This window comes from Megachile rotundata, chromosome 11 (assembly GCF_050947335.1).
Source record: "Megachile rotundata isolate GNS110a chromosome 11, iyMegRotu1, whole genome shotgun sequence".
In the NCBI taxonomy this organism is placed as follows: Eukaryota; Metazoa; Arthropoda; class Insecta; order Hymenoptera; family Megachilidae; genus Megachile; species Megachile rotundata.
In genome coordinates, this window is record NC_134993.1 from 12535407 (window position 1) to 12563308 (window position 27902).

A 27902-nucleotide genomic window follows, 5' to 3' on the forward strand; every position below is an offset into this window, starting at 1 on the left:
GACAGTCGCGTCGAATCGAAATCAATGTGTCGAATTCATTATACACAGGTATAAAAATTAACGCTCGTTATTAATAATCGAGCGTATCGAAAATTAACGAACGACCTCGTTATTAAAAATATCCGATATCAACTCGCGTCTTAGAATTGCACGGTTGCTCAATTTACATGTGCATATAAAGTGCAGTATCGTAGCCATGAAATCGAAGATCTTTCGATCGATAATCGAACATTCGGAATACGCAGAAAAGATGGCGGGGAGCGTTTATACTCCGTTCTGTGGAGGATAGGTTACTGGTAATATTTTTACATTTTTACACATTTCTATTACTTCTGTATGTAAAATTCATCCAAGTCCACCCTTTTATTGTCTTTGACTAATCAGAGACAATACAAAATGTCATACAAAATGTTTCCATACAAAAAATGTATGAATGTCTTTTTTGTAAAGTAACGAAAATGGACTTGTGCTTTTTCAGGTACAAATTTATGAGAAGTCTTTCCATAAATGTTAATTTTATGAAATAATTATGAAACAGTATGACCAACCATTAATCGGAAGCAACGAAACCGGCGAGCATCGACGAACATGAAGATCGTTCGCGAACGCTCGATTGGTCTCATACGGGCCCTCAGGGGTTAAAGGAGAACAATAGAGGTCGCGTAAACAAAGTAAGCACGTGAGGCAGCAAAGCACAAAGGAAGAAAAAAGAGAGAAAAGGATGCAAAGGAAAGGTTAGTCGATGCATCCGTTCTCCCCTCCCCGTATAATCTGAACTCCGCGGAGGTTTCGGTCGGGTCGCGTGCGCTCGCGATTCTCGCGGGCGTCGAATGTCGATATTCGAGTGCGCGACGCAGGCTGAGCAGTGGCAGCGTCGACCGAACTGCGCCGAGAATCTAAAATTATCAGCCGATTCAAGAGAGGGGTAAAACGAATAGTTATGCAGAAAGAGAAAAAGGGAGGGGTGGCAGAAAGAATAGGGAAGGAGGAAAAGAAGCCGTATACAAAATACAGGAATTAAGAAAAGATATAATCAAAGCGTTCGAGTCGGATTCTTCGTACTACGGAAGTACGATAATCAAAGGGAAGGATAACGAAAGAAAGGGTAGGAAAGGAAACAGATAAAGGGAAGAGGAAGGACGAGTTCGGTAGCGTCGGGGCCGATAGGGCGGTTACGAGATCGCGCGAGTCCAAGCGTGTAGGTAAGACAGAGAGGAAGGGAAAGGGAGAGGGTAGGAGAAATAGGGTAAGGGTGGGGTGAGAGTAGAAACGGTAGCATCGTAGGAGTAGGAGTAAAAGTAGGAGGAGAAGGAGGTGACGGAACGACGGTGCGGTGGCTCGCGAGGCCAGAGAGACGTCGTCGTCGGTGGCCGTCGGTGAAGAGTACCTGTCGCGCGTCGAACGCGTAACGCTCGATGATTCGATAGTCGCGATCGATTCTCGGTTGATCTCTCGTTTATCCTCGATCGTCGGTCCGCGAGTAAATCAGGTTGACTCGCTCGGACCGGACGGCCGACTGCTTTGCCCCGTGTCGACTCCAGCCAGGGTCGATCGGTGTGTGCGCGCGTGTGCATTTTCCGATTGACGTGACAGCGGAGGAAAAGCCGCGGGCCCGTGCAGCGGGGAAGAGCGGCGCGGAAGTGTCCGAGCCGCGAACAGACTCGCGGCAGAGGTTTTCGTTCGGACCGTTCGCCCGGAGAATCGACCAGTTGAGCGCGCGATGGCGGACGATCAGGAAGCGAACAACACGTGCGAGGATTCCCTCGGACCCGGCGACGCGAACACCGCGTTCGCCAAGAAGATCCGGGGAAGGAAAGGAGCTCTCAAGAAGAAGAATGTCTACATCGTCAAGAATCACAGCTTCATGCCGCGGTTCTTCAAGCAACCGACGTTCTGCAGTCACTGCAAGGACTTTATATGGTGAGTCCTTTAAATTTCAATTTTAATCGTTCCTTGCTCGAAGGTTGATCTACTTTTTCCTGCTTCTCTCCCTCTCTCGGTGCCCGTCTCCCTCCCTCTATCGATTCATCCCTTCGTTTACGAGCGGAATCGAGTCGGGTCATCGCGTAACCGATTTTCCTTTCTCTTTTCACCGTTTCCTAGGCAGCGCATCACGGCGTTCAAAATCGTGCAAACGCGCGTCTTCGACGTTTTCTCCCGCCCTTCTTTTTATTCCCTCTCTCTCTTTCGCGTCTCTCTGTACAAAGATACATAAATCCAGCGAATAACTGCCGGTAGAGCTCGAGCATCGGTTAAACGGTTCGGCCTTGAGAATACTCGCGCTTCGTCCAAATTAGAAACGACCGAACGGACGAGAGGTCAATTCGAGCGCGGGGTTTTCGAACGTGCCCATCGTCCTTCTGGGCCGAACGAGAATAAACGCAAAGGACGAGCGTTTCTGACTTCTGTCAGAAAGCGTGGCTTATCACGCTCGTAACATTTACTCGGCATGTCCGAAACGGTTACGAGCGTTGACGCGCGGAATAGCGCGACCCAGTAACCGAACTAACTCGTTTCTCCGACATCGATTTTGCCGTACGGAATGGACGCAACGGACGTTTCCGATCTGTCTCTTCTATGGCTTTTGTCGGCACTTCCGACGCGTCACATATTTCAAAATTTCGCGTGCCGTACGCTTACCGATTGGCTGCGTCTCGCTGCGGATCGTTCCGGTTCGATGCGGTTAAGACGCTACCCAATTGGGTTAAATTGAGACAAATGCGGTTAAACGCGGTCCTGTACGATCGGACGCAAAAATCGAGCAGTTCGCGACTCGGTATCGAGAGATCGATGCGTTTCGAGTTCTTTCGATTTATCTGACAGTTACCTAACGGAAGACGCGTTTTCGAGGATCGTTTCGTTGGCTTCCGATTCGCGGATCACGTGCCGCGATCGTAACGCGTTTAAAACCATAAGTCGTTATCGAATTATGCGGTTTCGCTTGACCAAGCTAGCTACGTGCACGCGGAGGGGCCGCTTGACGCCGCGATTAGGACTTCTGCGCGTCATCGCTGCTTTTTTAGCGCGATACAGGTAAGCTTTTCCTTCGATCTAGGGTCTTCCGAATCGGCTCAGATCGGTCGAACAAAACTGGTTTTCGCCGGTTAATCGAATACGTGGAAGTTACGCTCGTATGCTCCGTAAGCGAAATAATGGAATTAGATTGCCTCGGATCGCGTTACGGCTTGGAATAACGCGTCCAACGAATTTCAGTCTCGATGTCCAGCTTTTTAGGTACATTGTCACGGAGATGATATTACTATACTTGTGATCTGAAATTATACGGGACCTGATACGGTGGAAAACCCTGATCGATTTTCTTTTTTAACGCGTTGCCTGTCACGAGGGAAATTGACGTATGTGCTCTGACACTATATAGATAATTAATACTTCAGCTTAATATTTTAATTTGTTAGGTCACTCAAATTTTTTCTTATATATTATCTACATACTTCATATTTTAATAATAATATGCAGTATTAATAATAATATACAAGAGTATAACTATCAAGATAAATGTGTTAAATATATTTAGATAATTTTATAATTATCTACATATTTAATATTTTAATAATAATGTATAATATATAACATTTTAGTAATAATATACAATGTGTAATATATTTTAATGATAATACATAAGTGTATGACTGTCAAGCTAAATGTGTTAAATGTATTCAGATAATTTTATAATTATCTACATGTTTAATATTTTAATAATATATAATGTATGATATATTTTAGTAACAATATACAATATATAATATATTTTAATAATAATGTACAAGTGTATGTCTGTCAAGTTAAATATGTTAAATGTATTTAGATAATTTTATAATTATATACATACTTAATATTTAAATAATAATATACAAGTGTTTAACTATCATGTTAAATGTATTAAATGTATTTAGATAATTATACAATTGTCTACACACTTAACATTTTAATAATAATATACAAGTGTTTAACTATCAAGTTAAATGTATTAAATGTATTTAGATAATTATACAAATATCTACATATTTAATATTTTAATAATAATATATAAATGTATAACAATCAAGTTAAATGTGTTAACTGTACATAAATGATTATCTACATACTTAATATTTTAATAATAACACATAAGTGCATAATTATCAAGTTAAAAATGTTAATATTTTTCAAAAATATTTATACAAATGTTAACAACGCTAATTCTTATTCGACAAAAATTTGTTATAAATTCACAACTTTGGAATACGAAGCCCACTAAATGTGTTATGTTAGCACAACAGCTAATCTAAGATTTCAGTGTCGATGTGGACGTTCATTGTCTTTTTCTTTCCCGACGGAAATCGATAATCGAATGAAATTTCGTTTCCCTCGATAAACATCCCGTCGCGTCAATTCATGCCCGATTACTTGTACTTCCGACTTCGCCACGTTCACAAATTTACTTACAGTTTTCGATGAAACGTTTAAACGTTTAATTTCCATCCGTAACTGGCAACCGGAAAGGGTTAACGTCCGTGAATTATGACGGCGAGACTGTTCCAGGGGATCTTTCCGGTCGGCTGGAAATTCGCTTACACGGCCGAGATATCGTTCTCGAGGAAATCGAACGATCTCGACTCCAGGGAACGTTCCAATTTCTCTCCTTATATAACTCCATGTTTTTTTCATTACCGGCGTCTTTCCGCGAAAAGTGATTTCGATACTGATCGACGTTAGATTACGAGCGCAGGAGAAAAATATACTTTGCCGGAGCCTTCGAACAACGGGACTATTATTTTTGGATCATTCGATATATATTTTTGGGTCGTAGATTGCTCTCGAGTCTCGTTGGCGCGAATCAAGATTCGCGTAACGACACGTAATGACGAGGTTACGAAGTTCTTCGAAATCACCTTTTCACTGCTTCCTCGAAACCGCGTCCTTTTATCTCGAATTGTAACTCGATTCTTCCGATACCGGTTATACGATCACACTTGGAACCTTTTCGCAAAAAAACACGTTAAACGAGATGAAATTCTAGAACCACTGAAATTCAACTTAATTGTTAATGTATTCGTATACGTTTGAACACTGATGCGCAACGCGCATGCGCAACAGTTCGCGCATGCGCACAACCACTTTTTTACTCGTGAAATTTTATATCCTTTCAACCGTCGCTACAATGTTTCACTACAGCAATTTTTTGGCACTTACAATTTCGAATAACCGGTTATTTTAAGAAATGCAAATGAGTAATTTGAATGACGGAAACTTTTGTCGAAAACAAGCCGCATAGGCGAATGTATTACGAAATTTATTTAATAAAAATTCAGTCTCTGTTTTTGAGGGGATACCGCGTTTCTTTTACGATTATTACTAAGATTCGATCTTGAATGCCGTCGATTCCCATGATTCGCATTCCTGCATTCTCGAGAATCCTGTCGATCGATTTCGACGAACGTATCGATACGTATCGGATTACGAGACGTATCCTGCGTATTCGAGGCAAAATATTCGGATGCATTATTCGTGACGTTTCCGGTGAATTTCGTGAATCTAAAAAAGCACGTCTCGCGACTGGCCGAAGGCCAACGTTTGAATTTTGAAGAGCATGTTTTGCGTATGTAAGGATAACTTCTCCTGCAGACTGGGAAAATTCGGTCGGCGAAATCGGGCGAGTTTAAACGCGTCTCGCAACGGTGTCGCGTTCTTTTGGCCGGCGACCAATCGACCGCCTGTTGGACGCGACCACTTTGAAACTTCCCACGAACGTCCCCCAACTCCTCGACCACCCTCCTCTATTATTTTCCACGGCGATTCGCGTGCGTTTTCACGAGAACTGGCAAGGCTCGTTTCCGAGTCGGCCAAGATCCTGAGCGAACGGGAGAGACGAAACGGATCGATGCGAGATACCTGGGAGGAATTTTTAGCGCCGTAGACGGACAGGGACTGTAAAATCGATGAAAACGGAGAGAACTCAATTAGGTCGGAACAAAAGGCTTTCTTCGATGGATTCGGTGTCGAGAGAGATCGGGTTCGATGGATCGCTGCGTTTGCTGGTAACCCTTTTCGTCGCTCATCGATCGGGCGCCCGGGGGCAGAGCGGAAAATCGTATTCGAGGCACGGCGAATTTTCTCTCTCGTTGCACGTTTGCCTCGTATCGAGTTTCGCTTCGAATGCACGCGTATCGGGTTAATTTTACCAGAAAAATTGGCCCGTCCGCGCTTACGAGCCTCGATTCGACCGGCCATCCGTTCATCCGTTCATCCGTCCACACGATCGCCTACCCTCGCGGTGGTCCAGCGCGTACGCGTAAGCGGACCGCTTCGAGGCACGAGCGGACGCCGTGGGCGCGCGAAGATTACACCCTGTACGCGAAACGGGATCGCGTTCGAGTTATCGGAGAGCATTCTAAGTGGAGCATTTGGAAATATGGGAATTGGAATGTCTTGGAATTTCGGGATATGGGATATTGGGCTTTAGGGTATTTCGCGGTTCTGGGGGATATAGGGAGTTGGGGTGTTTCGGAGTTCTAGGGAATTTTGGGAATTGGGATGCTGTGCGGTTCTAGAGAATTTTGGGAGTTAAGACGCTTCGGGGTTCTAGGGAATTTTGAGAGTTGGGATGGTTTGTGGTTCCAGGGAATTTTTTAAGTAGTTGGGACGCTTCGGAGTTCTAGGGAATTTTGAGGTATTTCGCAGTTCTAGGGAATTTTGAGTGTTGGGGCGCTTCGGGGTTCTAGGGAATTTTGGGGTATTTCGCAGTTCTAGGGAATTTTGAGAGTTGGGACGCTTTGAGGTTGTAGGGAATTTTGAGAGTTGGGACGCTTCGGGGTTCTAGGGAATTTTGAGATATGTCGCGGTTCTAGGAAATTTTTAGAGTTGGAATACTTCGCGGTTTTAGGGAATTTTTAAACATTTTGCGATTTTAGGAAAATTTAGGAGTTGGGATACTTCGCGGTTCTAGGGAATTTTGGAAGTTGAGACGCTTCGAGATTCTAGGGAATTTGAAGATATTTCGCGGTTCTAGGAAATTTTGGGAGTTGGGATACTTTCCGATTCTAGGGAATTTTAGGATGTTTCGCGGTTCTAGGAAGTTTTGAGGAGTTCGGATGCCTTGAAGTTCTAGGGAATTTTGGGATACTTCACAGTTCTAGCGAATTTTGGGAATTGGGATATTTTGCGATTCTAAAGAATTTTAGGATATTGAGCGGTTCTAGGGAATTCAGAGGTTTGGTTAGTTTGGTTAATTTGGAAAATGTGGAAAGTCTAGGGATTTAGGAATTGTGAGAACACTTAGGAACATTTAAGAAAATAGTGATAATTAAAAATTTACGAAATACATGAATTCAAAGATTTGCAGACTTACAAAATATGGCTACTTTATGACTACAGAAAAGAGAACTTCATAAATTCTACTTTTGAAAACTTACCAATATCACAAATTTACAAATGTACCCAGCAGAAGTCCCGAAATCTAGAAAATGTATTACCACAATAATACATAATTTGAAAATCTCAGTACAAATGTAAGTTTAGAAACGATCGAAACATCTTGGGGATAACTACACAATTCCACACATAGCGGAGTCTCAAGTGTGGAATACTCGACACTCCATTGTACATTCCGTACAATTCGCTCTACCCATGGGTTGCGATCGATGGTCATCGAGTTTGATCGCGTGATCGATGGAAATCGAGCGATCGAGAGTATCGTCGGAGAGACGTCACAGGGGTCACTTTCGGCTCCGATTTAGCGGAACACGCGCGATTGGAGCGGTCGGTTAATTCGACCTTAATTTTCCAAAGGGCGCTCGTCGAAGACACGCGCGCAACGCCGCGCTGTATCGAAAATAGAAGCTATCGATATCCCAGTTAACCCTTCGTTGCATACTTTCGTTTTTGAAAAAAAAAATGCACTCTTCTGCCAGCCTTCAAAATTCACAAATTTAAAGAATTAAGAGTTCAACAAATTTTTAAAAATTTGTTCATAAATTAGTCTGAGTACAAGTTCGTGTATTTTCCTGATCAATGTACTTCTCTAGGTCTTAACAAATTTTAAGAATTCAAGTTTGAACAATTTTTAAGTACCTACAAGATGTAATTATTAACTTCTGATTACCTACAGGGTGTTTCACAATTAGTGTAGGTCCCTGAAATGGTAGCTGGCGTGATTCTGAATAAGATTTCCCTTTGCGAAAATGGGATTTGAAGCTTCGTTTTTGAATTAATAAGGAAAACGTACCGGGAACGATGACGCGGGAGCGACAGCTCTGGGCCTACTGGCTGCGCGCGCAGACGCGGAGCGACTGCGTTGGGTCTAGTGGCTGCGCGCGCAGACGCGGGGGCGGTAGCTTCGAGTCTAGCGGCTGCGCGCGTATAGTCCTCGCGCTCTGATTGGTCCGCGCGTTCAACCACTAGATTCGAAGCTGTCGCTCCCGCGTCTGCGCGTGCATAATCCTCGCGCTATGATTGGTTCACGTTTTTCCTTAATAATTCAAAAACGGTGCTTCACACAACATTTTTGCAAAGGAAAATCTTGTTCAGAATCAACTCCCCCTCATTTCTGTATAGTTCTGAGACTCCCTGTATAAAGTAGTTTATTTTTTAACTGTCATTTTATATTATTCATGAAGTATTATTGTACCTTCTCTTTGTATTTGCTATTTTATTTTGAAATAGTGTATTAGTGCACCATTGTCTTTGTATTTAATATTTTATTTTGAGGTAGTTTATTAGTGTACCCACATATTTTGCTAACTGTACTTCTCCTAATTTACAATATTCCGCATCATACAGTATATCATGAAATATTAAAGAATGCGAACGGTTAATTTACCACCGACATATCAGAGAACATGAGGGAATTTTTCCCGGAAGTTTCCGCGTAACGAGAAGGAAAACGCGTTCCCAAAGGATCGTTAGAAGGGGCTCTCGCAATACGAGTCCCAACGGGCTGTGGGTTATGCTTCGACGGATGCGACGAGTTTATCCCGTTACAAATTCTACGTCGAACGTGGAAAACTTTTCTCTGCCGTTCTTCGCGATAACTGCGATCCTCCTTTGGCGACGATTTGCAAGAAAATTTCACGCGTTTTACAGCTCGGAGAACCTTCTACCCGACACGGTTTCGCGAGTTCCTATGTAGGCTAATCACGGATTTCAACCCCTTTCAACCCTTATCTTTACCCCTCTTCGTTTCGTGTTTCGTCTGATCTTCTACCCTTTCTGTCGACTTACTGTGCGTTATTTATACGAATATCCTTTTATGGAACGTGATTGAAAAATGGTACGTGTGACGTCTTTGATTTGTGGATGATTTATGTGGAGTGAATTAAATTTGGATAGGAAGAGACATGGATTGACTTTATACATTTATTGACATCTACATATGTATTGTATGCATATAATAATTTACTTGTATTATACATATAATGATAATATAATAGTATAATACAATAAATATAATAATTTATGCATAATATAATTGTCCATGTTTGTCCTTTCATTCGTAAAAGTTCAAAAATATATATCTTTTTCAAAATCAAGAAGATTATATGTTAAGTTAGGTTAATAATGAATATTCTTTCATGACATACAGTAATAATATAGTGAATGAAGACTTAAATCAGCATATTTCTGCAGTGAAAATAACCGTATATGGTCAGACACCATGCAACGAATTGCAAAGGCTATTCAAACTGACGCCATTTTCGCGCGCAATTCAAACGCGGTCCGCCATATTGATGACCGTAAAGAAATGCAAGAAACGAATGTTCAAGAAATGTATAACATTTTAATGTATGACGTTTCTTGAGCAAAAAAAGACTTAATGAATTGCAAGAGCAAATATGCGCATTATTTTGAATAAGAATTTGTTAATAAATTTGCATAGCAATAAATAAACGTATTGATTAGTGGTTTATTATTAGAATCATCTCAGACCACTGTGATCTAAAAATACTTATTGTTAGACAATTTGTATACTTATACAATTTATATTACAAAGAATTTATACTAGACTTATTATATTTTAATAATTGTAAAATTCTACTCTAACTCTAATTTATATATTCAACAATTTAAGAGTATAAATATACTACAGATCAAAAGTGCCTAACAAAATTTAACTAAAAACTCAACTCAATTTTATTCAACTAAAACTAAAATACCTTCAACAAAGTTTAACAAAACTCAACATAATTTTACTTAACCAAAACTAAAATACCTTGAAAAAAGTTTAACCAAAGTTCAAAACCAATAACGTGTTTCATGGAATAACCTAAAGAAGCAATTCGAAGGTATTTCTCATTAAAATAGGAACGAGAGAGCAGTCCTGATTGGGACACCAACGACCCCGACTCTAACCGACTGATCTCAAAGTCGATCGTGGAAAGCGTCGTCAACGTCGCCGCGGCGTCGACCATCGACTATCGGGTATCGGCCGCGACGCGTACTCGATCGAGCAAAGTGGACGTTGGATGGGCAGAACCTTGAAACATCGATTTGCTCGTTGAAGCTGATTTAATCGACGCTTTCGTGCCGGACGGTCGCGTCGATTAAATTAGAGCCCGTAAACAAAGGCACAGTTTGAAAATGCACTTTTGGCGTCCCTTTGGGCCACTCTAAAACTGATAACCGCGAAAAAATGGAGTGGTCACTAAAATAAAATATTTCACAACCCATTTTCCAATATTTGTGATACACCAAAGGCACCAGTGTATCAAATACAGGAGTTCATAAATAAAAAGCAAGTACTATGACAATGGTATAAAATAAGGTACTTGATAAATAGATAGAAAGTGTAATGACAATGGTACAATAATAAACTACTTCAAAATAAAATAATAAATACAATGACAGTGGTACATTAATATACTTCAAAATAAAATATTAAATACAAAGACAATGGTACACTAATACACTATTTCAAAATAAAATAGCAAATACAAAGATAAGGTACAATAATACTTCATGAGTAATATAAAATGACAGGTAAAAAATAAACTACTTTATACAGGGAGTCTCAGAACTATACAGAAATGAGGGGGAGTTGAGTCTGAACAAGATTTCCCTTTGCAAAAATGTTGTGTGATACACCGTTTTTGAATTATTAAGGAAAAACACGGACCAATCAGAGCGCGGGGATTATGCGCGCACAGACGCGGGAGCGACAGCTTTGAATCTAGTGGTTGAGCGCGCGAACCAATCAGAGCGCGAGGGCTATGCGCGCGCAGCCGCTAGACTCGAAGCTACCGCCCCTGCGTTTGCGCGCGTAGCCGCTAGGCCCAACGCAGTCGCTCCGCGTCTGCGCGCGCAGGCAGTAGGCCCGGGCTGTCGCTCCCGGTGCGTTTTCCTTATTAATTCAAAAATGGAGCTTCAAATCCCATTTTCGCAAAGGAAAATCTTATTCAGAATCATGTCAGAGACCTACACTAGTTGTGAGGCACCCTGTATTATTAAAATTTTCATGCACTCATACCATAATCCTAATTATAGTACCACTATAAGTAAAGAGACAGTAACATTCTTAATCTCAATTTTCTTATACCATGTCCAACATTCCCAAAGAGATTTTCCCGAGATAAAAGATCACGAGAAATTTCGCCGCCAGCTAAAAAAGATTAGAAAGTTGGCGATACTTTGACGAGGGTTCCAAACTTTCTCACCGGGCAAACTTTGTTTCAGGGGGTTCGGCAAGCAGGGATACCAATGCCAAGGTAAGCTTCCGGAGCTTTCTCCCAGGTGCGTATTCGAGTACTGGTGTCTGTTACAGTGTGCAGCTTCGTCGTTCACAAACGATGCCACGAGTACGTGACTTTCACGTGCCCTGGGGCTGACAAGGGAGCCGATTCGGACGTGAGTATCCCGTCTAGCATATACATATGCATACGCATACATACACGTACACGTGTATGTATGTACGTATCACACGATTCTTTTCGTTTATCGTTCTTTCTCGACGCAGTTTTACCGCGCCTTTCGCTCTTTCGCCAAGAACATCTCCTTTTTCGATCGGAGCTTTCAAACTTCCTTTTTTTAAAGATGATCTTGGAGCAAAGAGGGAAAGGAAACCCGGGGCTAAGAGCTATACATTTTTCCACGTGTTCTCGCACCGCGCACGATTGGCCTAAGCGTTTTCTGCGCTTCGTTTAACCACGCTTGTAACACGGGATAATTATGGGGACGAATACGTATATTCGTTGACCGAAATCGTTGCACGGGATCAGCGTTCGCCGACTGCGCGCGCAACACGGATTCGAATTGCGCGGGAAAATGGCGACGCGAGTCGGCAACGTTCGTCCTGTGGTCGCGGAATCGAAGCGGTTTTTTAGTTACTTTTGGGTATTCCGACTAAAACGATCAATGTCCTAGCGTCTTCCTTGGCCCTGGTGCTGATTTCCTCGTGCTTCTGTGCTTCGAAGACTTTCTCGACGATCCCTAACGTGTCCTACCTTCTTGCGATCGAGCGACGACTTCCCTGGACGGAACGCGCCAATTTCAAATTTCCCGCGGTTGAATATTCGGTCACTACTATCATATACATTACATATCGATTTTTTTAAAAATTATTTTATCCTTATTTTTAATATTATATTCTGAAATTTGTAAGGATATTTAAAATGGTGTCCAGATAAAATTAGAAATACAGATTTGTTCAAAAAAGTGAAAGGTATAAGTTTGTTCAGAAAAAGTGAAAGGTTTAAATTTGTTCAAAAAAGTGAAAGATATAAATTTGTTCAGAAAAAGTGAAAGGTTTAAGTTTGTTCAAAAAAGTGAAAGATATAAGTTTGTTCAAAAAAGTAAAAGATATAAGTTTGTTCAAAAAAAGTAAAAGATATAGATTTGTTAAAAAAAATGAAAAGTACAGATTTGTTCATAAGAGTGAAAGATATAGATTTGTTAAAAAAAATGAAAAGTACAGATTTGTTCATAAGAGTGAAAGATATAGATTTGTTAAAAAAAATGAAAAGTACAGATTTGTTCATAAGAGTGAAAGATATAGATTTGTTCAAAAAAAATGAAAAGTACAGATTTGTTCAGAAAAGTGAAAGATATAACTTTGTTCAAAAAAATGAAAAGTACAGATTTATTCAGGAAAGTGAAAGATATAACTTGGTTCAAAAAATTGAAAAGTACAAAATTGAGAAAAGTGAAAGAGATTTATTCATAAAATGGGGGAGCTTCAGATCAGTTCGCGTCCCACTTACCGTGGAATTACCGAGTTAGGGTAATAATCGAGTTGTCGCGTTTTCCGCAACTCAGAAAGTGTACCAAGCGCGAATACGGTACAAACTCTTTCGCGATAATTTCGTTACTAGAAAGTTATCCTCTGAATACCGGGTGTCTGATCGAATTAATATCGGTTTCGTATCCGGGAAATCGTAGTAGGTCGATCGATCCTTGATCCACCGATCCCTAACCCGCGTCATGAACCGAGTCTGCGTGTGTGTGCACGGTGTAATGGTGTAATAACGCAGGACACGCGGACGAAGCACCAATTCAAGCAACACACCTACAACAGCCCTACCTTCTGTGACCACTGCGGTAGCCTTCTCTATGGTGTCATCCACCAGGGCATGAAGTGCCAAGGTATCATTATTAAAACCAAAGAAAATGGAAAGAATTAAACGAGAACACGCAACCAGTCACACGCACACAGACACACGAAAAGAGAACAATATAAAGGACACAGACACTCTCGCACATCGATACCAATCGTACATTTTCTTTTTCTTTCTTTGGCCCATACAGTTTGTTCGTGGTGTTGCTTTGTCTTCGTCTTGTTCCACTAATCTTCGTCTTCTAATCTTCTTCTTCTTCTTTCTTTTCAATTCACCGGATACTCCTTCTTCCTTTCTGTCTGTACATACGCTGTCAAGCTTGCCTCTTGCCGAAGGGATTTTGCGAAACACGCGTCGTCGAGGGAACTTTTTTTAAGGAGAACGGTCTGCACGGTCGAGGCTTGAACTGGAGGCGAGACTATGTTACGAAATATATAGAATCACAGTTTAAAGCTTCGTTTATTAATTATTGAGGGAAAACACGGACCAGAGCGCGAGGACTATGCACGCAGCCGCGGGTGCGACAGCTCTGGGCCTACTGGCTGCGCGCGCAGGCGCGGAGCAACTGCGTTGGGCCTACTAGCTGCGCGCGCAGACGCGGGAGTGGCAGCTTCGAGTCCAGCGGCTGCGCGCGCATAGACCTCGCGCTCTGATTGGTCCGCGCGCTCAACCACTATATTCGAAGCTGACGCTTCCGCGTCTGTGCGCGCATAATCCCCGCGCTCTGATTGGTCCGCGTTTTTCCTTAATAATTCAAAAACGGTGCATCACACAACATTTTTGCAAAGGGAAATCTTGTTCAGAATCTACTCCCCTTCATTTCTGTCTAGTTTTGAGACACCCTGTATTGTTACTTATATGAGCAGTATAGGTTTTCAGAGATCAGCTAATCAAATTTAGATTCTTTATAAAAATTTGGAAATTCATGCCAATTTTGGACATTCGAAATGTACGAAATTTTTGCATAAAAGTTTGTGAAATTTTACAAACTTCATGAGTTAGAAATTTCCAAATTTACAGAGGTACAGAGGTCTGCAGATTTGGAGGTTAATATGTCCTCCTTTGTAAAATGCATGACACCTAGAATACCCATTACTTATAAAATATATTTGTACATATTTTAAAAATATATATATTTAAAAAATATTGTACATATTTTATGTTTAAAAAATATTGTAAATATTCTATAAATAATTTGTAAATATAAAAACTCCCAATACATGTTAAGACTTATCGTATAGTCACGCCTCTATCGAAAAGTTGAACGCGTGCACGAACAGCTCATAACTGTGCGGATTTTTTTCAACAAGATAAGTCCAGTGTACAAAGTTCTGTTAGGAACGCGACGCGAATTTCGCGCGATGGAAAGGATACGCTTCGACGCGACCATTCGAGTTCGAAAGACGAACCTTGTAAATAAACGCTACCATTTCTGTCTCTGTACAGTTTGTCCGTGTACCTTGTGTTACTCAGCTTCTGCGTGTCTATATCGGCTGATCTGTCCTGCACTCTTCGCACTTTCTTGGTGTTCTCCTACGTATACTTTGCGTCACGTAACTCGACTCGATCGAGTGATCCTTTCTCGTCGACGTTTGTTCGAGCTCGGAAAACAACGGGAAATTGAAACGGGGAACGCGCCGAGGTTTCTTCGGCGGATTAGGTACTATGGTGTTGAGTGTTCAGGGCTGACGAGATGGCAGTTAACGAATCAACCCTCTTATATTTTATATTGGGATATTTCTTGTGGATTTACTTTTGCATTAGAAATCAATTACGAGGGGTGAGGTATGGAATTTATATTTTTGAACGGATTGATAAAAGTTGATATATAAGGGATGATTTTTAGGGTATTTTGTTGCAGGCTGCCTCGTAACTAGTGTTACTAGTTCTTAGACTATAAAGAGTGATTTTTGCAATTATTCGTATGGACAAAATTTGATGAATATATAAGGGATGAAATGTGAAGTGATTTTCACAATTATTCGTCCAGAGAAAATTTGATGAATATATAAGGGGTGAAACGTATAATAATTTATACAATTAGTCAGAAGTCTAAGTCTAGACAGAAGTCGATATATAAGGGATGAAACGAATAGTGATTTATACAATTATTCGTCCAGACAAAAATTGACAAATATAAGGGTTGGAACAAGAAGTAATTTAATCATCTCAGAAAGTAAATTTACAAAATCAATTTTTTTTAAATCTTCCAATAATTTAAAAAGTCTAAGAGGCGTAAACTCATTGTTCTCGCAAACAAGAGTTTTCTTATTTAGCCGAAAGATAAATCGCTGTTAATATAAAGGGGTGTCGATCTTGCCGTTGTTGACCGACTGCCAACTTCTCGGCTCTCAACATTACAGGGATCGATATTAAGGGGGTGTTCTGGCAGTCTGACAGAAAAATTGGGAAGTTCTACGAATTCTTTGTTTGGGAAATAAAACGTGGAGAATATTGTCTAAGAGTGAAAATATTTTGTATACTTAACACTTCATACCCTTACATTAAGCATTTAGCTATATTAAAGATACATAAGCATAAACAGAATCTTTTAAATTTAATAACTATTAATAAACAAAGTCCAAAGTAACTTCAACCCTCTGCAATTGAATATATTTTTACTATGAACAGCTATTTTAAATTTAATAAATTCATTTCTTGTGAAATGAGGGACTAGTGCGTCAGCTTGACGCACCCAAGCTTCATATTTCTCTAAAAGCTTGCAAACTTACTGTTCAACATTAAATTCATATGCAAATACTTTTATTTTAAAAGTTATAAGGGAACATTAACTACAATTACTCTTCAGGTGAAACGAGGGACCGGTGCGTCAGCTTGACGCACCCAAGCTTCATATTTCTCTAAAAGCCTGCAAACTTAATGTTCAACATTAAGTTCGTGTGCAAATACTTTCTTTTAAAAGTTATAAGTTACAGTACAACTATTCTTATGAAATGGACCGGTGCGTCAGCATGACGCACCCCACTTAACAATGCTATCGAAACATTTTTTAAAAACCTTCATATGTATACTAATAAATGAAAAGTACAAAATGTAGAAACACGATTGCCAGAATACTCCGAGGATGAAAATTAGTCGAAGAAAGGTGGTGAATCGAGAGTAGGATGAAAGAAGAGCGGCGAATTAATTAAACGGAGCAAGGGTTGGAAAATTGAAGCGGAGTAACGCGCGTCGCGACGCTCGGTCTTCTTTTTCTCCCCGGCATCTGTCCGTTTCTCTATTCTTTCCTTTAATCTGTTTCCGCGTCGGCGAGGAAGAATCGAGAAAAGCGGACGGCGTCGAATTCAATTTCGAGAGCAAAGCGCGAGGAAAGCTATCTTCTCGCGAGAAAATAGATTTGCTCGTGGAACACCTTCCCTCAGCGGGTCTCTTCGCAACCGCGATCCCCCGCGAACTCTCCACCCGCGACTTGGACCGCGTTCTTCTCGTCAGGCTCGATCGCGGATAGGTTCTCAGGAAGCGCGACACATTCAGGCGACTTCTCGAAAATCATCAGAACACAATGAAGGACCGGGCTTCCCCGGACCGTTGTTTCTTGTTCCCAGATGAGCACCGCACACAAATGGGAGGTTTTCACGTACCTGACGCCGACCTTCTGCGACCACTGCGGCTCGATGCTTCACGGTATCTCGCATCAGGGACTTAAATGTTCAGGTAGTTAACAAGCATTAACCCTTTCACGATTACAAATCGGTGCGCGCGGACCCTGTGCTCGAAACGCTCGCTGTGGATTATGCTCGTCGTCAAATTTCGCCGCGAACTTTATGATCTTCTCAACCGAGGTTGAGAATGGAACGTCGGTTCGCGAGCGAAAATTTGATCCATGGTGCGAATGTAGCGAGGGTTGAAAGGGTTAAAGAAACGAAAAGCAGTACGCGAAACGGTTTACGGTTGTCGCGTTCACGTACGAATCAGGGCTCGCGATTCGAGAGGAAAACTGTTTTCGATACTCTGTTACGCTGCAACGCGGTTTCAGGGTAGGCATGTTCTGCTGTGAACGCTATTAAATTGTATACGGCTTTTCTTATAGGATTTTTTAAGAATAATAAGAAATAAATCATTGTGGTGCACGGAAAATACTTCATTTTGTGTGCAGTTGACAATTTTAATAACTCATAACAGTTGTATGTGATAGAATGCAGATGATTATTAATATCGATATATATCGATGTCAAGTTTTGGTACATATCGATATATTGATACTTTGACATGAAACATCGATATACATGACATCCAATACTAATTCGGATCGATATCAAACTTCGATACTAATCGATATCAAACATCAATATTGAATTTCCATATTATATCGATATCAAACTTCGATGTTGAACTTCGATATATATCGATATTGAACTTCGATATTAAACTTCGATATATATCGATATCGAACTTCGATATATATCGATATAAAATATCGATATCGAAGTTCGATATATATCGATATCAAATATCGATATCGAAGTTCGATATATATCGATATAAAATATCGATATCGAAGTTCGATAGATATCGATATAAAATATCGATATCGAAGTTCGATAGATATCGATATCAGATATCGATATCGAAGTTCGATATGTATCGATATCGAAGTTCGATATATATCGATATCAGATATCGATATCGAAGTTCGATATATATCGATATAAAATATCGATATCGAAGTTCGATAAATATCGATATTTAATATCGATATCGAAGTTCGATATATATCGATATCAGATATCGATATCGAAGTTCGATATATATCGATATTTAATATCGATATCGAAATTCGATATATATCGATATTTAATACCGATATCGAAATTCGATATATATCGATATCGAAGTTCGATATATATCGATATCAAACGTCAATAAAAATCGATATATCAATATCAAAGGTCGATACAAATCGATGTCAAGCGTCGTACATCACTCTCTAAAATCAAATTTGTCAACGTAAAACATCGATACAAATTGATATCAAACTTCGATACATATCGATACAGTATTCAATCACAGAACTTTGATTTTAAATAAAATTGAAAATATAGTTTGTTTCATAATAAACAAATGAAAGAAATTCCGTATACACTAAAAGCGTGTAACAGCAGAACGAATTCTTACAACGCAAAATGTTTCCAATCAGAAAAATCTCCGTCGTAGACCAGCGCTAGTTGCATCGACGATTCGCAGGGAGTCTCGCTAAACCGCTCGAGTATCGTAATCTCGCGTAAAGTCTGTCCAGTATGAAGAGTTACCTTTACCCAGATCCCTCATCCCCTCGTTCCAATCTCGCAAGCTTGCTAGACTTGCAACCGATAAAACGTCATCGAATCGATTCGATCGAATCGCTCCTGTCGAACTTCCCAAGGTTCACGTTCCTCGTTTCGCGACTAGACCATCCGTAGATGAACGACTTCCCGCAACGACGAACTCTCTCACGATCGATACGGTTTCCGTGGACGTAAAGATCGAAAGATCCTTTAACGTGTTCGCATGTCTCCCCGAACATGTGTCCTTTAACCGCCTGAGAAACGATTGTTGCTCGTTGTTTGGTTCGGCCGCCGGTAATGCGCACCTCTTCTCTCGTATTTCCGATGGAAAACGGTCCCCGCCTCTTAGCTCCTCGCTTGCTCACAGTCGACCCGTTTGCTCTTCTTTTTTTACCGCACCCTCAAAGTCTGTCTATCTTGTACATATCTACGAACACTTCTGTAATTAGCTGTGTTCGCGACCCGCGAACAACGGTACATCGATGTCCCGTGCATGCTGGTAGCCTGTGTCGTATCGTACATGTGTAGTTTCGCCCTCCACTCGGTAACTCGCGATTTCTTTCGTCCACGGTTCCTCGTAGTTCCCCGGCTTCTAGCAGCGTGTCGCGAGTAGACGCTTTTCGTTTATTTCGAGAAGGTTCTCGTAATTTCACCAAGGTTATTTTGCGATTCAAGCACGAACCCTCGTCGTCCGCATGATTTTCAAACGATTTGTACCGCGCGCCCTCGACTGCAGCCGTGGATGCAGGACAATCGACGGCTGCAGCTTCGAGCGAATCGCGCCCGAGCTTATCCTGCACTCCGCTGCTCGATTCAACGTTTTGAAAGAAAGGAAATTGAAAAGAATAATGCCGAGTTTACATAAATCGGAGTGGCGTTTCGGCTAAAAGTACCACGTTGGACGACGACGATAATCGATCATGATCTAATCACCTAGCATGCGACATGAATGTACACAAACGGTGCGAGGAGAGCGTGCCCAATCTTTGTGGATGCGACCACACCGAAAGACGCGGTCGCATAAACTTGAACATCAGCTGCTCCGGAAACAAGCTCACCGTCGAAGGTACGTCTCTTCAACTCCTCTCCATCACATTACTACTCTTTATTACCACTCATACCTATAACTGATTCCTACAATTTCGATTACAGTGAAACAGGGTCGCAACCTCATCCCGATGGATCCCAACGGCCTGTCGGACCCCTACGTGAAGCTGAAACTGATCCCAGATTCGGACAACGTGAAGAAGAAAACGAAGACCATCAAGTCCTCCCTGAACCCCGAATGGAACGAGACAATCATTTTGTAAGTCCCCTACTATTTGTGGCAAGACAGATTCAAGAGCGTCACTGTTTCAGCGATTTGAAACCGGAGGACAAAGACAGGAGGCTGCTGATCGAAGTCTGGGACTGGGACCGAACGTCCAGGAACGACTTCATGGGCTCCCTGTCTTTCGGGATATCGGAGATCATCAAGGCACCCGCCAGTGGATGGTTCAAGCTGCTCACTCAAGAAGAGGGAGAGTATTACAATGTACCTGTACCGGAAGAGGGAGTGGACCTTGCGGAACTCAAGGTCAAAATGCGAGTACGTTCAAAGGAATTGCCTTCATAAAATTAATTTGACCATGTTTTCATTGTATAATGTTTACGTCTGTTCGGTAGAAAACGTCGGTCACGAAGAAGCCTACGTCCACTCACGACAAGGAGGTGCCGCACAACATGGGCAAGAGCGACTTGATCAGGGCGAGCGACTTCAACTTCCTCACTGTACTCGGCAAAGGCAGCTTTGGAAAAGTCAGCAATGTTTTATACATGTTTAGTTGTGGTAGATGAATAACGAGATTTGTAGATGTTCACCTAGAGGGAGACAGTGTGTAGAGGTTCACCTAGATGGCGACACTGTGTAGATGTTCACCTGGATGGGGACATTGTATATATGTCCACCCAGCTGGAGACATTGTATAAATGTTCACCTAGATGAGGACATTGTGTAAATGTTCACCTAGATAGAGACACTGTAGATGTTCACCTGGATGGTGACATTGTATATATGTCTACCTAGCTGGGGACACTATGTGGATGTCCATCTAGATGAGGACATTGTGTAGATGTTCACCTAGATGGAGACACTGTGTAGATGTTCACATAAATAGGGACTTTGTATATATGTCCACCTAGCTGGGGACACTATGTGGATGTTCATCTAGATGGGGACATTATGTAGATATTCACCTAGGTAGGAACATTATGTAGATGTTCATCTAAATGGAGACATTTTGTAGATCTTCATCTAGATGAAGACATTCTGCAGCCATTCATCTAGTTGTGAACATTATGTAGATGTCCAGTTGCTCAGAGTCTATAAGAAAAACAAATAGGCAGCTGCATATAACATTAGATATATCAGAAATCTCACAAAGATTCTTAAGATTAGACCCTACACCATCAAACACGATTAGTACCCAAATCTCGTTATTTAGCACTGTATGTAGCACTCTATGTTATCATGAGACTCGAATTCAAGGTAATGCTGGCGGAGAGGAAAGGTACCGACGAGCTGTACGCCATCAAGATCCTGAAGAAGGATATCATCATCCAGGACGACGACGTCGAGTGCACGATGGTAGAGAAACGAGTACTAGCACTATCAAGCAAACCACCGTTCTTCGTGCAATTGCACTCGTGTTTCCAAACTATGGACCGGCTTTACTTTGTGATGGAGTATGTGAACGGCGGAGATTTGATGTATCAGATACAGCAGTGCGGCAAGTTCAAGGAACCGGTGGCAGTGTAAGTTCCCATATTTCGTTTACTGTTGTATACTGTTACTGCATTTCTAATGCACTGTTATTGCAGATTTTACGCATCCGAAATAGCGATTGGTTTGTTCTTCCTGCACGGACGAGGCATTATATACCGGGATCTGAAGCTGGACAACGTTCTACTGGACCACGACGGACACATCAAGATTGCGGACTTTGGAATGTGCAAGGAAGGCATTACCGGTGACAAGACCACCAAGACCTTTTGCGGAACTCCTGACTACATTGCGCCTGAAGTGAGTCTCGCCATTTTGTCGACCGTCGACCCATCGTTTTGTCGACCGTTGATCCTCCATTTTGTCGACTGTCAATCCTCCATTTTGTCGACTGTCGATCCTCCATTTTGTCGACTATCAATCCTCCATTTTGTCGACCATCAACCCTCCATTTTGTCAACCATCAATCCTCCATTTTGTCACAACCTAACCTAACAATTTGCAGATCATTTTGTATCAACCGTACGGTAAATCGGTCGATTGGTGGGCGTACGGAGTGCTGCTGTACGAGATGCTAGTCGGTCAACCACCGTTCGACGGAGAGTACGAGGAAGAGTTGTTTGCTGCCATTACCGACCACAACGTCAGTTACCCGAAGAGCTTGTCGAAAGAGGCGAAAGAAATCTGCAAGGCCGTAAGCAAGATAATTACTCTCAAGCATCTCACTGATAGCTAACGATCTTCGTGGTTTCAGTTCCTCACGAAAAATCCAGTGAAGCGACTCGGATGTGGTTTGCGAGGAGAGGAAGATGTTCGCAGCCACGCGTTCTTCCGGCGAATCGACTGGGAAAAGATAGAAAACCGAGAGGTGCAGCCTCCGTTCAAGCCAAAGATTGTAAGCATCTTAAGTGGATGTATTTGCATAATTTTCATTTGCATAATGTATTTACATATTAATGTCATGCGTGACAGCTAGCAAAAATTAACCTTTAAGCGAAGATCCTTGAACTTGGAAGATCTTTGAGGAGTTTCGGAGACCGCCATTTTAATGATCAATATAAAGTTATACTTTTAACAATTCTATATATAGTTTAACTAATTAAACTTTTATTACTAGGTATAAAAGTATAACTTGTTATATGTTGTTGTTTAAGTAGATTGGTAAAGAAATAAAGTTAAATTTTAACTGAGTCGATGAAGATCTAAGCAAGGGACTAATGTTATCTCTTTGTTTGACAGAAACATCGCAAAGACGTGAGCAACTTCGACAAACAGTTCACCTCTGAGAATACGGATCTAACGCCGACGGACAAGTTATTCATGATGAACCTGGATCAAACGGAGTTCATGGGTTTCTCGTTTCTCAATCCGGAATTCGTGCAACACGTTTAAATCTCCTCGTCCGCTAGTTGTAACCTCTTCACACATTTTCTCTTTCTCTATCTCTTTCTCTCTTTCCATTTCCTAGTGTTCATCTTCCGACTTTTCACTACTCAGGGCTTTCACCGTCATCTCCATTCTCTTCTCCCTTTCTCTTCCGTCCTGATCTCTCCTTGATTTCTCCTCGTTTCCGAGTTGTTACAAAAAAGTTCTAGTTGAAGTAACGCTCTCTCGTAATTCCGAGGACGCGTGTTTTTAACAAGCTACCTCGTGTAGCGAAAATCGTCGATGGGTTCGTTGAGCGAACCCGAACGCGGCGAGGAAAGCGAGCCGGGAATCGTGCAACCGCGTAAACCTCGTGCTTCCTCCTGCGGTTAGGTCGACTTTCGTATTTGCTGTCCACGTTCTTCGCGTGCATTATTATTATTGACATTATTACCGTTGTTACTCGTTTATTTCAGTAGGCTCTACTGTCGCCTTCCAAATGAACGTAATATTATTATAATTATTATAATTATTATTATTATGACCATACGTACGTATGCATATTATATAAAACATTATAAGGATATTACACGTTACGCGTTACGCGTTGTAAATTTCTATTCGCATTTCGTTAACGTTCCACTTCTCGTCGATTTAATGAACCTCGTAAGTAGATGAAACACGTGCGTAGTCGTTCGAGTATTTGCATTATCACGGGACGATCAGCGACGTGAACGTTTTCGTATCTTGTAACGTTACGCCCTTACACACACACGCATATACACGAACACACACATACATAAATTGTAATCAATCGATAATCGAAGCACGAATATGGAGTACCTTTTTAAGAGGTTTATTCGTCTGCTCCGACGTGCTCGATTAATCTCGTATCGGTAATTAAATTAACGATTATAAATAACGAAGCGCGAGTCGAGGAGAGATCGAGTCGTCGCGGTTGTTTCAACGCAGGCGGAAGAGCGTTAAGGTCGTCTTATGGTATCCGTTCAGAAAAAGATTGTTACGGGTAACAACGTTTATATATAGCGCAGCGGACGTTTCTTATGTACGTTAGCGACGTTTGTTCGAGAACCGCCAGAACAGATAGGATAAAACGATCTTCGCAGCGTGTACGATCGCGCGACGATTTGTCTCGTTTTCGACGTGTTGGCCGTTGGCGAAACGCCGACGAACGGTACGCGTCCAATCTGCTCCGCTTTTTGTTCGGTAGCGTTTCGTTTCGAGCTCGAGCCTCGAGACCGTGGAAGGGCAACGCCTCGTTACTTCCTGAAAAAAGCTCTTTTCGTGCCTGAAATCCTCGCATTCGGTGATATACGCTTTTTTTATCGGGCCCGTATCGGCTCACGTGATCGAGGACGAAAACGGACGATCGAGTTTGATAAAAACCAGATGACGCTCGATCGACAAACGCTTTCCTCCTCGATTTCTCTGTTTTCGGTCGGCCTGCTTGCCGACGCTCGATCGTAGGATTAATCGTTACCCGTCGATATAAACTGCGCGTAACGCGTCGTAGAGGTAGTTCGGCTCGTCGACCTGGACGGTGGGCGTCTTCTTTTTTATACGCTTCGCGTTGGCGACTCGGCGAGCGACCAGCGTAATCCGTTCGGAGGCCGAGGTAAAAGGAAACGATTTATTCGGTGATACATTCATCTCAAGTATCAAATCTAGAAAATGCGAATGTGACAAATCAATGACAAATTGCGATCTTTTTCATAATTGGACACTGCGTAGCAAGAACGTACCTCGTTTTAATTGACAAAGTTGTGAGAATTATTTATAAGTTTCAGGAGTCTTCTAACTGCGTCACTGATTCATGTAGAATTAAATTCACTTACTTGTTTCTTTTTACTTTTGTTTACGGTCTCCTTGCATATACTTTAGTCTTTACCTAGTATTTATTTGTACAAGTAAACGTTTATTTAATTGAATTGCTCTTGAGGATATTAAAGTACTTTTAATGTCATTTCCTACCTCACCGACATAGCGTTGCAATATTTATTCCAATTGGATCATAATTTCTATTATACTATGGAATTTTAAAAAGCTTTGTGTATACATATACATAGATTGTAACTGTCAATAGACCTGTCATCACGTGGGAGCTTTCCCGCGCAATTTTAAACTCACTTATACATAGATTGTATAAGTTTAAACTCACTTATAGATTGTTGTTGATGTTGTTGATTTTGTTAGCGCCTCGATTGCTTTGATCATTGGCCCACATAGATTGTATTATTTCGATTGTAACTTTTGTCAGTGGACCTGTCATCACAAGGAAGCTTTCCCGCGCAATTTTAAACTCATACATAGATTGTATAAGTTTAAACTTACTTATAGATTGTTGTTGATGTTGTTGATTTTGTTAGGGCCTCGATTGCTTTGATCATTGGCCCACATAGATTGTATTATTTCAATTGCAACTTTTGTCAGTGGACCCATCACCACATGGCAGCTTTCCCGCGCAATTTTAAACTTACTACACTGTGTCGGTAAGATAGGAACATTTTATTCAAATCAAAAATACTTCTCGTAAACGCCAATACGTGAGATAAAGCTACCTGTCAAATGTTAATTCGGATTTAGAAAGATTAACGTCATTTAATATTAAGAAAATTTATTTTAAATATAAAGTTTCAAGTGCTTTAAAATTTAATAAGTGGATTTGGACTTACAAAATGGCGGGAAAAGTCCTGCGTGTCGATAAAGACGACCGATCTATCGAGCGATATCGCAGTGAATCGTATTTCCTTTATCCTCGACCATCCCCGATCGTCCAGCAACGGAGAGACACGAGTTTGCGAGTATTTGGAACAAAATCGAACGCGTACGTCTGATTAAACGTGTTCCAAAATAAATAAGTAAATATCGTAGTTCTCGTAGTTCTCGCCCCCTTATTCAGCGGGCGATCCAATCTTGTTCTTCGATCGGGCGAAATTACGTAGTCTCGTCGATGTCTCGCTCTTTATCGCCACCTCGTTTACGGTCCAACCTTTGTTCGCCGATAGAAATACAAAGAGCGCTTGACGGTGTTTCGTTCGTTTCGCGTAACGATTGTAACCGTGTACGGCGGTTCCTGGCTCGACGTCGATTAATCGACACATCGATACGTGCCGCGAGAGCTAACCAACATTTCGCGCGCGTTCCAGGGACGACGGTTCGGCCAACGAGTTTCCTTTAGATCCTAAATGTTCTAGCGCGAGACTACGTAACCTGTGCTCGAGATCTATTTTTGTACCAAAAAATTAGAGAAAAAGAAATTGAAAAAAAAAATTGAGGGAAGAAAGGGAGGAAGGAAAAGACGCGGAGAGGTGAAGATTATATGGCGTGAGTGATTCTTCTTCTTACTCTTCTTCTTCCCACACGTGATCGAGTAGGCGAAACACTTCTTCTCGTCACCGTACCGTGACATCTTTCGTAGCGTTCTTTAACTTCTATACGATTCGAACGACGAGAAAGGATGAAAGCTTGGCGCGAGTACGTTGAAGGTCGATCGTCGCTCAATGCACGATCTCGAAGTGAAAATGATTTAGTTGTTTGACGAACAGCTATCAGCATGATTCGATCCGACCGCTCCGGATGATCATGGAAAAATATCAAATAAGTGACAATTGATTTTACAAGAATTGCGTCGACTTGTTTCTTAATAGAGACACACAGAACCGATACCTCTGTCAATGGACCCGATACAGGATACAGGCATTGATATCTCTGCGTCTCTATTTTTTTCTTTCACTTTCACTCTATTACTCCCCACTCTCTTTCTCCCTCCCGCCCTCTGTCGTCTTTCTGCTCTACCATCCTTTTTTTAATCTACCGCGACTGGCACTTTCGCTCTTCATTCTTTTTCTCTTTCATGCGCGTTGCTCTATTCTCCTTTGGTACGTCCGTTCCCGTCACGGTCTGTCCAGCATTCTCGGTGGACTTTCGTTTCAAAGGTAAGGGGTAGAGAACGGTACGGTTTATGCAATTCTCGATATCGTTGCGACGAACAAGCATACTCGTATAGCTCTCGAACAGTTTTCGTTGAAAATAGACGAAAATTAAACTCTATGAATTTCGATCTCGATAATCGATTTTAATCGTTCCTATTCAGTTTCGTTTACTCGGTGCGAAGTTTGCTTGTTCGGCGCCTGAAAAATTCATATTCACGGATATAAAAAGAATACAAAGAGACAAAAAAATGAAAGATATTGGAACCCTAGCGAATATAATCCGCGTAGCTCCGTTCATTCTCGAAGCTGTAATTAAATCTGTTATTCTCTCGATTATACGTCGCATGATTATACACACGTTCACGCATACACACATATTTTTAAGATGTTTTTGTGCATTTATAATGTCGTAATAAAAGTTTCGAATCGTGCCATGAAAAGCAGTTGCTCGTATCTTTGCGTCTGAATGATAAATTATCTTTGTTTTGGCAACGACAGTGCCGACCGTTTGAATTTCGCGGCTAATGAAGTGCAGTCGCTACTGCGCAGTCTTCGCTGCGCAACGGAAAAGGCGGGAAAATATCTTAGGAGTTTTAAGATTTTTTAACGAATGAGTCGTTAACATTATTTGAAAACTGAGCGATTTCGAAAGGATTTGTCTAAGAAGGGTTGTTTTAGAAAAACTCTGTCGACGATTAAGAACTGCAGTTCACCCAAACGTCGATATGGAAACCATCGCCCACCTACTCAGTTGTCTACAAAAAACCATCGCCCTTAACCTTATTCAAGTAATTAATTTAATGTCCCCTATGATTTTGAATGCATATTAAAATTAATTAAGCCAATAAAATGAGTATTAATTGGGGTTTTTAAAAATTGAACATGTGGCGCCATCTCTCTGGCGAACAGGGTGAACTACACACTTCTGAAACTGCGCTTTAATTAGTTCCCCTTTTTACCGCTAGACGGCAACACATAAAATTCCCGCCGGTAA

The 27902-nt window shown here is 41.4% G+C and overlaps 1 protein-coding gene across 3 annotated transcripts; it reads left to right on the plus strand.

The window, feature by feature from the left end:
• The first annotated feature begins 87 nt into the window (after nucleotides 1–87).
• Nucleotides 88–27348, plus strand: Pkc53E (Protein C kinase 53E). 3 transcript variants are annotated; one of them, XM_076536777.1, is made up of 14 exons: nucleotides 88–296; nucleotides 479–1920; nucleotides 11668–11699; nucleotides 11756–11838; nucleotides 13461–13572; nucleotides 19767–19895; nucleotides 19982–20135; nucleotides 20189–20417; nucleotides 20495–20626; nucleotides 21357–21622; nucleotides 21689–21890; nucleotides 22096–22284; nucleotides 22345–22485; nucleotides 22830–27348. In XM_076536777.1, the coding sequence occupies exons 2-14, from the start codon at nucleotides 1721–1723 to the stop codon at nucleotides 22980–22982; spliced, it is 2022 nt and encodes a 673-aa protein (XP_076392892.1). In that variant the 5' UTR covers nucleotides 88–296; nucleotides 479–1720; the 3' UTR covers nucleotides 22983–27348. The 3 variants fall into 3 exon arrangements, with proteins under 3 accessions (XP_076392892.1, XP_076392893.1, XP_076392894.1); XM_076536778.1 differs by lacking the exon at nucleotides 13461–13572 and adding an exon at nucleotides 17111–17219 and having other exon boundaries at nucleotides 95–296; XM_076536779.1 differs by lacking the exons at nucleotides 88–296; nucleotides 479–1920; nucleotides 13461–13572.
• Nucleotides 27349–27902: the final 554 nt, after the last annotated feature.

Bases quoted from the DNA above. Each gene is read 5' to 3' on its own strand.
- Pkc53E (XM_076536777.1), top strand. From the start codon at position 1,721: ATGGCGGACGATCAGGAAGCGAACAACACGTGCGAGGATTCCCTCGGA. The intron at 21,623-21,688 runs GTAAGTTCCCAT...CTGTTATTGCAG, and splicing joins TTCAAGGAACCGGTGGCAGT to ATTTTACGCATCCGAAATAG. The intron at 22,486-22,829 runs GTAAGCATCTTA...TTTGTTTGACAG, and splicing joins CTCCGTTCAAGCCAAAGATT to AAACATCGCAAAGACGTGAG.